At 32.5% G+C, this 13,397-nt stretch overlaps 1 protein-coding gene across 2 annotated transcripts in view; it reads right to left on the reverse strand.

Moving 5' to 3' along the window:
- Nucleotides 1-9,316: 9,316 nt before the first annotated feature.
- The window catches only part of LOC129221500 (major vault protein-like), a 44,758-nt gene continuing 40,677 nt past the window's right edge, over nucleotides 9,317-13,397 (reverse strand). For both annotated transcript variants that reach the window (XM_054855997.1, XM_054855991.1), the window contains exons 14-15: nucleotides 12,422-12,610; nucleotides 9,317-10,445 (exon numbers count right to left, since the gene is read on the reverse strand). In XM_054855997.1, the coding sequence (XP_054711972.1) occupies nucleotides 10,287-10,445; nucleotides 12,422-12,610 (348 nt within the window). In that variant the 3' untranslated portion in view covers nucleotides 9,317-10,286. The remainder of the gene's footprint in view (nucleotides 10,446-12,421; nucleotides 12,611-13,397) is intronic.

The following is a 13,397-nucleotide window of genomic DNA, read 5'->3' on the forward strand; positions in this document are numbered from 1 at the left end:
CGCGAATTCCTCCAAGGGGGGTGGAGCAATGGGACGTTTCTTGAGTTATGCGTACTTGCTATTCCTCAAAAAGTAACTGGCGGAATCAAACAAAATTTGGTCCATATATTGTCCCTAACAGGTACAGGTGCTGATTCAATTTTGGTGTCAATAGCTCAAACGGAGGTTGAGCTATAGTACTTTTTTTATCGTCAATTGTGACTGCTGTATCTCAAGAAATAATGGACGGAATCAAACAAAAATTTATCGACAAAGTAGCCCTTAAGGGTATAAGAGCTGAATCTATTTTGGCGACAACAGCTGAAAAGAGAGTGGCGCAACCGAACGTACTTTTTTTTTTCCATTGTGAGTGCCGTATCTCAAGAAGTAATGCTACATTTTGGAAGAAATTTGGAATAAATGCGAATCCATATGTAAATAGGCGTTGGAAAAAGTTTAATTAGGATGGGCTAGATGGTTTTTGCTACTTCTGGAGGCGGCTCAGTAATGGTCTGATCAAAGTTTCGCAACGGACGGAAACTATACCAATATTTTTTTGTGCAAGGCAGAATGAATTCTGTGAGTATGTTGATGTATAACGTGTTTAAAACATTTTTTCTGGAAGTTTGTGGCGGAACACCAATCGGTCCACGGACTAGTTTGCGAAGCCCTGCTTTACATAATCACAAAGGCGGATCCTACTTCTGATTTTGGAGAGGGTAATAAGCGTCAAATTTAAGAGTACAAAACGCAACTTTTAGGCTATCTTTGGTCACGTACAAAAGCAAGGCCTAATCACCGCACAGGCCGGCTGGGCCTGGGGCCTCATCTTCCTAAGAGTTCCCGAGAGATCGTGTTCTTTTAAGAAAATAATAAAAAGGTATTTTATTGATCGGAAAAAAAACCTATTTTGAAACTTATGATTATATTCAATAACCAAATTAAATTCTCAAGAAAATACATTACATTTTTATACTTAACAGTATTTTCCTTATTTAGTTGGTTTTATATGAGAAGAGAGCTTTATTTTTTGAGAATTTCATGCCAAGTTACGTATAGTCACTCCACCCCTCCCCCTGCCCATAAATAAAAGTATTTGTGAGAGGTGGGGGGGGGGGGGTCTCCTCTATTTGAGCTATTCAAGTATTAAGTTATAAAAACGGATATAAAAAACAATGGTGATGTTAGGCCGATGCTGCGTCGTATGCGGAGCAGTGAGATGATGCGGAGGCTAGAAAAAGGCGAAACCCCCAAAGTACACCACACCAACTCGCAGCAGGCGACTAGTGGAGCATTATAATGAACTACTATATACTGCCAAAATATAAAAAGCGCATTAACTTTGGTCTCGAGAATTATAAAGATCTCTGAAACTGTTCAACACCAAGAAATTCATCATTTTCAGTGGCGGCTACTGGGATTTAAAACTGCAGGGGTACACAATTTTTGGAAACTGAATACTTGATTTTCGGCTATCTTTGGGACTTCGGGTGACTTAGGAGGGGGGGGGGGGGGCTTCGGAGACTCTCTTCAGGAAATTCTTCGAAGATGTACTCTTAAAAGAAGCTTTTGGGCTGTATTTCGTAAAGTAAAGATTGGGATATGCTCTTCCTGAAAAAAAAAAGTATCCAAACTGGTATCTTAAAAACGCTAATTCAGGTCATCTTCAGCAAACTTAGAGCAAGGAATTCTGGGATTCTCTTCCGAAAATTTTGCGAAACCTAAAAACCCAATTTTAGTTTCTTTGGTGATTTCCGAGAAAAATTCAGAGAGTAACCCATTCCCCCCCCCCTGAAATGGAGTCTTTCTTGGAGTAACTTTAAAATTGGAGAACTTTGTAAATCTTTGCTGGTGAACGGCGAAGGGGATTGATTCACTTCCTAAAAAATATTCTAAAATTGGGGATCTTTATAAAACAAATTTAGGTCATCTTTGAGGTTGGGGGAAGGAGAGAGTGTGTTTGGGGGTTCTTCCCGAGATATTTTTTGAAATTGAAGTCTTAAAATTACAATTTTAAGCTATCTTGGGCGACGTTAGGGTTTTTGTTATCTTCACTAATTGTTTCGAAATTAAAATTTTAAAAGTGATTAGGCGATCTATGATGATGAAAAAAGGGCGAGTCGGTCCCCCCCCCCCTTCTTCCGAGTCGCCGCGACTGGTCATTAAGGGATTTTCCTATGTATGTAACAGAACTAGAGAGGTAGCTAGGAGGGATGTGTGTGATATATCCCTTCCCAACACTAATAGTTTTTCCTTTAAAAAAAATAATAAATAAATCTCAAGACTATTTCAAAACGCTTGGTTCGTGCTCAAAATAATGAAACAAAATAAGTACATAATTTCTTGATTACAACACTCAAAGATTGCAGTTGATCTTAATGTCTTTATATTAATAATAAAGGAAAGCATTAAATAAGGGAAAGGCTATGCAGAGTAGTTTCATTAGATCTGTCAGGCTGATAGGCATCTTGAGATAAATAGAGGAATAGTGCTTTCAACACAGTCTTCCTAATTAGTTAGTTCATTAATTGGTTCTAAAGTAGCCTTTGAGAAGAAAGAAGTGAGACAAATAGGTCTGAAGGATTTGTCCACATATTATCTTTGCCAACTTGTGGGATGAAGATAACCTTAGTCGGCCTCTAGGTACTCGGAACATTCTCTAAAAAGCCTGCAAAGTATATGGGAGCAAAAACTTTTATTCCCTTCAGATTCCAGAAGATGGGCAGGAACTTGGATATCCACACCAGGAGTTTTGAATGAGTTGATTGCCCAAATACCCCGCTCACAGGCAACAATTCTTTTAGCAGTCCTACTTGCTGCTAGCACACCCGCCTGTTAGTATGGTAATCAACAAGAATGGGCCATCAATGACACTAGAATCTGGGAAGTGCACCTTGATCATATTTGCAAAAGTATCTGCTAGATTCCGAAAAGCTGCCACTTGAAAGGTTGATGAAATTTAAGCCACTGTTTCTGTCCTTGGAATAAATAAAACATCAAGTTCAAACTTGTGCAAACTTGGAAACTACAGGACCAATATCTTGGAGATTTTCAGTTTGTCCAGGTTACTGCTGAGAAAGTTTACACACCATTTCAAAAAAAAAAAAAAAATCGATGAACAGTTCTTTTTTTTTATTCGAAATTTAAATTTTTTTGACCCAAAAATGCTGAAGTCTCTGCTGGATTCTTAAAAGCTGTTTCTGTCCTTGGTCGTGAATTTCATGATTCTTGCTGTAGAAGAAATAAATAATTAATCTTACTACAGAACTGCCTCTAGGGGTAATTTTTTTTTCATGTCCCTATCACAGCTGGTGAGGGCAATTTTGTAAGTTTTTAGAAATGATTAACTTTAACTATAAACAAATTTCCCGTTCCTGGGTTTTCCATGCAGTACCTAAGAATATTAAGATGCTTCTTTGACACTAAGAATATACGTTTTATATTCTTTATGGCATATTAATATCAATTAATGTACATATAGTTACAAAAATTGATAATCAGATGACACAATGAAAAAAACATTCCGACTTGTTTCACTTTTTAAATATTCTGGTTCAAAACTAACTTCATGTTGTACAATATTCACATTATGTGGACAACTTCAGCTCCATGTTTAGTTTACACTGTCATCTTAACTAAAAATTCAAAATATAGATTATGGATTTCTGAAGTATAACTTCTTGCATGTATATGAGTCTTATTTTTTTTATAGGAGAAAGAAAAAAAAAGATCAATTATTTTTTAGAATTTTGTAAAAATGAAGAAGTTGGTTTTTATGTTCATGCACAATTATTAAATGAATACATGACAATATTTAATGCAACAATATTTGCTTTATTAATGTGCAAAATAGTAAAAAATGACAAAATTTCTAAATTGCTATAATTTTTAAACAAATAATAATACTATACATATTCTAAGCAGAACATCAACAAAAAAGGAAATCACAAACATAATTACTTCAAATATAGATGTAAATATATTTTCTTCTTATATCACTTTCTTGAGACCTAGATAGGTCAATGACATTTTGACTCATCTTGGAATCGATCAAATAATTAATGCCCTTTTAATTCAATAAAACTTATGTTAGAATCTTCAAGCACAATTCAACCTTTCTTTCCAGAACTACTGAATCTTAATACATGATGAAACTTTTTTGCCTAGTATCTGCTTTTAATTCATATAAACACTGTTGATATTTTTTAGTTCAATTATCTTTTTATCATAGCTATTCTATGAGTTGAAAGAATCAAAGCTTCCTTTTTTTTTCTTTTTTTTTTTTGCAGTTAGAACTAAGCATAACACAAAGTAGACAAAACGAGCTGATATGTGCATCACATGACTTCCTTTTACGCCAATTTAATAATAATAGTACCTTGGAGTAAGCAAAGAAACTTTAAATATTTTTAACTCAAGTTTGTTGCGAACTGAAGCAAAAAAAAAAAAAGAAAAAACGTTTTATACAGATTAATTTTTCCAATGTTGGTCATTTTAATGTGATTCAATGGTTAACTCTCTAATTGTCACCAATAGTGGCCAAAATAAAACCAGATTTAAAAATTAAAAACGCCAAGTGGGCGAAAAAACTTGGTGACCAAAAGTTTGGCGATGTATTGCCAAGTGTTTGACAAATTATTACACCACTTGAGTTTGCATTGAAATTAACAATGATTTCCCCCCCCCCCAAAAGTGCAAAAGACCCCCTTAGGAACATCCAAATGCAACCAATAAGGGAGGTGCACAACTAGACTTCACTAGGAGTCTACATACCAAATTTCAACTTTCTAGGACATACCGTTTTTGAGTTATGTGAGACACACATACACATATGCACATACATACTTATATACATATGGACCTCACGAGAAAACTCATTGTAATTAACTCGGGGATTGTCAAAATGAATATTTCTGGTGTCTATATGTCTTTAAGCATACATCCACATGTGGTCCGGTTGAAAAAAAAAAAACTCATATTAATTCGGGGGTGAGTGAAATGGAAATAAAGCCCAGTTTTTGAGTGAAAATTTTTTCCCGAATACAATACTTACTTTATTATGTAAAAGGAAGTAATAAAAGCATATTTAATAAAAAAAAATAAAATTGACTTTGTAAAATAACAGAAACAGTTAAAATGTTTTACATTCATTTTGAAGGAAAAAATAGAAAAAACAAAAAAAACCCCAAGATTTTCAAACACAAGAGAAAGCAAACCTAAATATATTGCTCGTGTATGGGTCAATCTCACAGGATGCTACAATTGCAAAATTTGATACCTCAAAAACATATTGGGGAAAGCTCTATTTAAACAGGGCCATAAGTGAACATGGTATGTTTTACTAAAATAACATAATTAGAAGTTAAAAAATCTTGACAAAGTCTCAAGTGATGATATAGTACCAGTCCCACCTCTCTTTGTAAAACTTTTAGAGCGATGAATCATTTTGTGCATCTGTGGTCACAGGTTTAGCAGGTGTGGTAATTTTATCACCGACTTCTATAAATGGAAATAGTTTAAACTAACTAATAAGCTAAACTTAACTGTTGCAAATCATTATACGAACATTCGGATAAGTTGATGACTATATTCAATTCAAATTTCTTAATTTCTGCAAATTGGTCCAAAGGCAAATTAGTCCTGATGAGGCACTTGGTGAAAACACAGCACCAGGAAATTATTTTATTTACTATTTTATTACTATTTTATTCTTAGTTACATAACAGCTAAAAATAAATAGAGAAAAATAGTGGACACATATTTTGAAGGACAGTATTTTGTAATATTATCTGAGAATGACTCATATGCATACACACACTTCTGTCAAAAAACCAAAGTCAAAAAGCGTTAGAAAAAAATACCAGTTGTTTAGTTAGAGAAAAAAAACCAAACTGATCAGCTGTGCATGCAAGTAATTCACATTTAGTTTCAATGACAAATTTTCAACTGTGTACAGAAAACACTAAACTATTAGCAGATATCTTTTTTAAAGGGGACAATTTCATTTTTACTATATGAATAATTTTTGAAATGTTTTGCTTATGCAACAGCAGATTACTCACAAAGGCAGCATAAACATCCCTCAAGGTGATGTCTAGGGCCAATGAGAATTCCAATTCGTGTCTGGAGATTGAAGTAAATGCAATCAAAATTTGATTTTAATATTAAGTAGATATTCAGCCAAACCTAAAAATGCTTTGATGCCAAATATTTTACAAAGTGTGGGAAATATATTCATTTTAATGCAACAATTTAAGATTTTATAGCACACTAAGAGTGGTTCTACCTAGAGATCAACATCACTTTCCCAATGATAATAACTGTACGAGCCTCGGGTATTCAAATTGGCTTTCATAACTGTTTGTCTTAACACAGAACTATTTTGATGACTATACCAACATTAATATATAGTTTTCAGACACACATACACAAGTATAACAATGAAGCATTTCAGTGGACCACTTAATGGAATGCCCCTCGCCCAACTTATGCTATGCTCCATTTGTCATGAATAAAATATAAAACACTCTCGAATTAAAAACATGTTTTCACTTTCCCTGAGTTGATAGAGATCAGTCATTTTGCTCCACTTTATCAGCCCTAGTAACAGGAATGTACTAAAAACATACCCTCCACATCGAACACTTAATATTAATTACATATTTTGACTGACACAACATAAACATCATCCACATCTTTTAAAAAAAAAAAAAAAAAAAAAAAAAAAAAAAAAAAAAAAAAAAAAACCTTTTACAAATACGGATGTCATAAAATTTCAAGTCCTTTTAGTTTTGGTATTTCCTAACTATTTTAAATATTTAATATTTTGAATTTGATTAATTTCAATAGCAACCGTAAAAATTCAATAGCAGTTGGAGGGTATGGATACAAGAGCGCCCATATAGGGGAGCATGGGGGGCTCAACCCCCCCCCCCAGAAATAAGAACTTCCTTGCTTTTAGCGCTTTTTTCTTTGTAAAAACGCATAAAAATTTCTTTTCAAGCCATTAATGCATAAGTTATTAAAAATGTCACGGTTTAACATCTCTAATCTATACTGAAATCGGTTTCCACAGGGAAAATATTCTGCTAAACCATGGGGAAAATTTTTGAGCCCCCCTCTTAAAATTTTGTACATGGGCGCCCTTTGTATGGATACAAAAAAAAATCATGCACATCAATTCTTATTTTACAGCACTTTTCATGGGTTGCACAGAAATAATAGTGTCACAAAGAGCACCTATATGGATGTTGGATTTAAAATTTAAAAAAATGCCAACAACCACTGCACTAAACTTCAAAAATACTTTCTCTCTTATCACTTAGCAAATCAATAATACTTCTTAGGCACAACTGGCTTTCAATAGGAACTCATTTATTAAACTCAACCAATAACGTTTAGTTTTTCTAGAAAAGAAGAATATTTTTCAAATTAAAAAATATACCATTTTTTATTGCTTAATAAATTATGTATTTGGAAATCTCATTTAGAAATATTTTTTAAGCATAAACAGTTCGACATTTTTAAAATTTATATTATCATTTTGGTAATTAACTAAGAGTAATGTTCAGGCTTTTTACAAGCTATAATAATATAAACTGAAGTAAAATTTAAAACTGCACACTTATATATAATTCACATATTGATTGCATATTTCGTAAAATTATTCTGAAGCACAAGTTTAAATTTAACTTAATAGACAACATTAAAAATCATGAAAAATATTGAGACAGTTTAAACATACATAAAGGCATCTTAACTAAACATTTGATAACATTTGAACAAAACAAAATAATTTCTATTACTATCAGAAATATTAGTAATAATAAAAAAGAGCATTATCTAAGATTCATAAAATCGTTTAATAGAAATTACTTTTTAGCTCTAAGTTCTGTGTTTCATAAATATATTTTTAAAACCAATATTCTTTAAACTTTTAATAAAAGCATTAATCACATTGAGAAATACATTGTTATTGGTTTGTAAACACACATTCATGCAATTCATTCATTCCTTTAAAACAAAAACAAAACTACATGAAATACACCGCCAGCTCAGTCATTTCCAGCCGAGGACTGCAGTTTCGTGCTTATTAGCACTCATCAGCCCGGCATAGGAAAGTGACTGAGCTGGAGATGGAAAACCTCTTAAGGAAGCCAAGAGTGCAAAACAAACTGGTAGCTAATATGGAATTAGCAGACCATATGCCTTGCGTTCAATCTTCGAGTTGAACCGAACCATTGCTTCGGTCACTCGTCTGGTCTGCTAATTCCATATTAGCTACCAGTTTATTTCGCACTCTTGGCTTCCTTAAGAGGTTTTCCATCTCCAGCTCAGTCACTTTCCTATGCCGGGCTGATGAGTGCTAATAAGCACGAAACTGCAGTCCTCGGCTGGAAATGACTGAGCTGGCGGTGTATTTCACGTATTTCTGCTTTAGCCCTGGCTAATGGGCGGTAATTTACTGAAAATACAAAACTACTTTCAAAGCAAAAAGTGGCACCCAAGACAAGCAACAATATTTAAAACAGCATTGCAAATTTAACAAGTAATAAATTGTATATTTAACAAGCCTACTCTATTTATACCATAAAAGACACTTCTAACCCGATGCAACATTTGTAAACATTTATGCTAGAAAAATTATCTACAATAGAAGCAAGTCTTTTTAATGTCTTTCAAAAACATTTAAAATGTCATGATTCAGAAAGAAGTTTCACCTAAAGCTACATTTGGCATAGCTTATTAAACATACATAGTTTTCAGAGCACACCAAGAAACTTTTTTGTGCTGTTTCATTTTAGCAAAAGTATGATGAATGCAAAATGCTGAATTTTATATTTAGCATTGACTCAATTAAAAGTATTAGCTGTACTTGTAAACACAATGCATAAAAAATATCACACATAAAAAATAAGTAAATAGTTTTTATTTCTAATAGACATTTGTTCTGGGTATTAGTTCCCCCTAGCACAGGGAATTCCAAAATATATTTTGGGAGAAGGAAGGAGGGGGACAGCTTTTTTTTGACTCAACCTTCAAAAGTTTTGGATTCACAAAGTTGAGTCAAATAGATTTCAAGGACTTGATTTAAAAGCACTTTGCAATAAAATTTTAAAACTAATTCTTTGGCATTGAACACACTTTTTCATATTATACAAGATTTGTTGATAAAATTTCAAGTCATTAGAACACGATGCATAAAGCATTCATAAAATAAGAGCTGTTTTTCATGAAACTTGCTGCAATACAGCTACTATCTGCTGAAATAAATGCATTTTTGTAATTAGGATTATGACCTTAGTTTCAAATGCAATTAAAAAAACTAAAAATTTCCTTTTTCTTCTTAGGTCCCAAATCATTAGTTTGATCCCGTACTAGCATTTACACAATGCACACTTTTGGAATGTAATTAGTAATGGGTGACATAGAAATGGTTGTCTTTTACTAATGATGGTAGTACATTTAACTGACAAGCTCGAGAATCTAATACTGAGCTTATTGCTATGCAAAACAATAAAGCTCTAAAAAAAAAGCACCATAATTTTTTTAGCTGGTTGCAATGCTAGTGATCATGAGTCATACTTTAAAAAAATACAGCATAGTTACAAATAGAACATTTTCTACTTGCTTGAGATTTGAAGTACTTGGTACACAATCTCAAAAATTAAATTCAAATCCAAGTTCAAATAAATTTTTACCTTACACTGTTTAAAACAATTAGCAGGCTACATTTATGCTCGAAGTCTCTTTACTATATATTTTAATATATATATATATTGCATAAAATTCTCTTATCAATACTTTTCACAACGAGAAAAAGATTGATAAGATAAAATTACTAATAAAAGAGCTTTTTATTAATAAACCTTTAACAATTATTTTCCACCACAGAGAAACTTTAAAATTAAATAAGAATGATCAACTTTCAGTTACAGCAATTTACAGTTGAGTTCTGTAAATTTATAAGCATTTCTAGAAATAAGAACAATTAAAGAAATTCAAATAAAATAACCACTTTTCTTAATGAGAGGTTGAAAATCATTTTCCAAAATATCTGTATGTTTATAAAGCTTAAAATTTAACAAAAACGATGAAATTTTTAAATACAAAAATACAATACTCTCATATTGTTTGTGCTAAATTTATACTGTAGCGCCATTAGTGTCTTGAAATTTTCATCAAAGCTTCAAAATTACTTTCTAAAAGGAAGAGCAATGAAAATTATAAGTACAAAAAGCAACCTGCTTAAAACTATATATTTTGCACTTAATGAAAGGTAATTTGAGCAGTACTGAAATCATCTGTTACATATCAGAAACACTATCAGTACGCTGCTTCTTTGAAAGAGAACCAGACATCATGGCTTGCCCTAAAAATCCTTGTGCAGTGTTGAAAAGATTAATTGGAGTATTGCCATCAGTAATGAGTGCAGACTGAATACCCAATCCTTGAAGCAATTTTACCTAAAAAAGAGGTTCCAGTACTTTAGTTTAAAGATAGAATTAGTTTTTAATGCAACTTTAATTAACTTGCGCTTGAAACGATTTTTATGAGTTAGTATCAGTTGAACAGTTTGAAAGATTGGCAAATAAGAGCAGAAGGCTTCTCTAAAACGCACAAGTAATCAGACATTTTTATGATTTACGAAATTTAAGTAATGATTTCCCATCTCTGGTGGGGAAGTTATAAAATTTTAAACTTTTAATTAAGAATTTATCATCTGCTGTTACCACTGGCTGATTATTAAGTGGTTCTTGGCTTGTTTAAATCATTCATATGAGCCATTTGTTTTGAAAGTGGGGCAAGTTCATTGGAGCAAGATAATGGTAATTATAGATAACACTTAGTATGATCCTTTTATATGCAACAATTTAAAAGCAAATAAATAAATTTTCATCCTAAGTTGAAGCTTTAGCTCTTCTGTACTAATAATAAAGCTGAAAGTCTCTCTGTCTCGATCTCTGTGACGGGCATAGGGCCTAGACCGTTCAGCCGATTTTCATGAAATTGGGCACAAAGTTAGGTTGCAGTATGGAAGTGTGCACATCGAAGCGATTTTTCAAAAATTCGATTTTGTTCTTTTTCTATTCCAATTTTAAGAACATTTTCCCAAGCAAAATTATCATAAGATGGACGAGTAAATTGCCACGTTATCATAATGTGGAACCGTAACATGAGCAAGCCATTTGGCAAGAAATTCACCATATCTTATTTGTAAATATACAGGCAAACCAAAAGACCTTTTAATTTTCTGCTACGGGCAAAGCCGTGCGGGTACCACTAGTTACTAATAAAATTGATGACTGAAATGTCTTACTTCTAATATCTCGCAATGACAAAAAATGAATGTCTCACTTTCAAAATTAGGGCTGCCGAGAGCCAAGATAAGTTCCTTGTCAATATGTTTCCCGGTACCCCCCTCCCCCCATACACCTTTAAAATTTCAGCTGCTCTGATTTTGAGTTGGGCACTCCCAAAGAACGGGTCCCTAGTTTTCGAGGAAGCTGACATGACCTCTCATCAGCCCCTGTTCAAAAAAAAAAAAAAAAAAACGCTCATATATAGTTAAAGGAATTTATACTAGATTACACCATTCAAAAAAAAAAAAAAAAAAGAAAGAAAGAAAAAAAAATCCACCTCACTATGTGACTGACTGATAGACTCTGAACAACCGAAGCAAAATTGTAGTAAAAAACAATTTATATAAATAGCACATTGACAATGTAAATAAAAGTTTAAATCAAATAAATGAGCTTGAATAGTTAAGATCAGTGAAAAAATTATTTCTATATTTCTGACATACTACAAAGTGAAAAAGCGTGTAAGAAAAATATGGATCAGCACAGAGATATTCAGATTTATAGAGAGTTTTGAATAACTTAATTTATTAGCAAAAAACTAAACAATATATTACATATGCTTCAATTGCTAAGACTTGACAGCAACAACTAATCTTTGACTATTCTGAGCCATCCTGTTACCACAGCAGTAGTAGGAAACAATATTTAGTGCTCATTGAATTTGAAGAAATACTTAAATTCAATCCCAGTCAGATATGTATAGCCATTTTAAATTCTTATCAAAACTTTCTTACTCATACACCACAAGAATAAAAAAGTCCATGTAGTGAATCTTTTCTAACCATTAATACATTCAATCACTTTAGTATATACCCATGCAAGAAAATTTAAAATGAACTAGACTTAGAGCAAACTAGTATTAAAGGAATTGCAGAACATACAATGTCATCCAGGTTATCCAACTTAAAATAAACAAGGAAAAAAAAAAGATTATTCAAATTACACCATGAAATAAAGAAAATATCACCAAGCATATATTTAAATAAGAGAAAAACAGCATTAATTGCACTTTAAAGGATCGAGTTATTGTCTATAATGAAATGTATAACATAATTTCTTAATAGACAAAAAATGCTTACTTGAAAATCTTGACCAGCTGCAGCTACCGACTTAATAGTATCAGTACCTAAGCTTTGAATCAGACTTGTGCATTTCTTAATTTCAATCTCTGCCAGTTGCTGAGACTTTGCAATTTCAAGTTCATTTTTCTTTGAAAGGTAGTCTAACTCTGCAGTACGTGCTTTTTGCAATCTTTCCAATTCCATTTCCTGAAAGGAAAAAACATTAAAACAACAAATCAAAATCTTCAACCTTGAAGAAATATTAGTTTATTAGTATGATTATATGTTAGAAAGAATATGTTACATGCAGTTACTTGGTTTGTGAACAAGCGTAGCTAGATAGAAAAATATTATGTACACAAAGAATTCAGTTTTCTATTAGTAATTGAGCATTTCACTCACAATGTAAGTGAGTACGCACTACACATTAATATCTATCACAGAATTCAAACAGATAAAAGCTTAAAGATTTACGATTTTCAATAAGAATTTCTCCTCTATGCTTCCTCTATTAAAAAAAACTATACAATGGTTTACGATTAACTGCCAAAGATGTGTGACAGTGGAAAAATTGTCGCATCTCTTTCACCAAAACACAAAACCTAGCAAAATTGCCTTCAAATTTTACAGCAGTGGAGGGGGAGTGGAATATACTCAAAATACATTGTTAAAAACAATGTATTTACATGTACATATATAACAATATACATATTCCTCGGAGTCAGGGACTCCCCCCTCCCCTTAAATGTCAAAATACAAGTGTTTGAACAATTTTCTCACCTACTTTTTCCCGGGTCTGAAATAACTTTTGTGACATGTTTGCTAAGCTCTAAAATTTACACTTAAGTGCTGCAAAGGCACTCATTTTAATCAATATGAAAATCAATTTTAGATCAGTTTTACCTCGGCTTATTTCTGGGGAATCAAGTGCAAATTTTTTTGGGGTCTCTGTATAACTTGACTATACTCTACTTGTCTTACAACAAAAAGGCTA

Source organism: Uloborus diversus, chromosome 1 (genome assembly GCF_026930045.1).
Source record: "Uloborus diversus isolate 005 chromosome 1, Udiv.v.3.1, whole genome shotgun sequence".
Classification (NCBI taxonomy): domain Eukaryota; kingdom Metazoa; phylum Arthropoda; class Arachnida; order Araneae; family Uloboridae; genus Uloborus; species Uloborus diversus.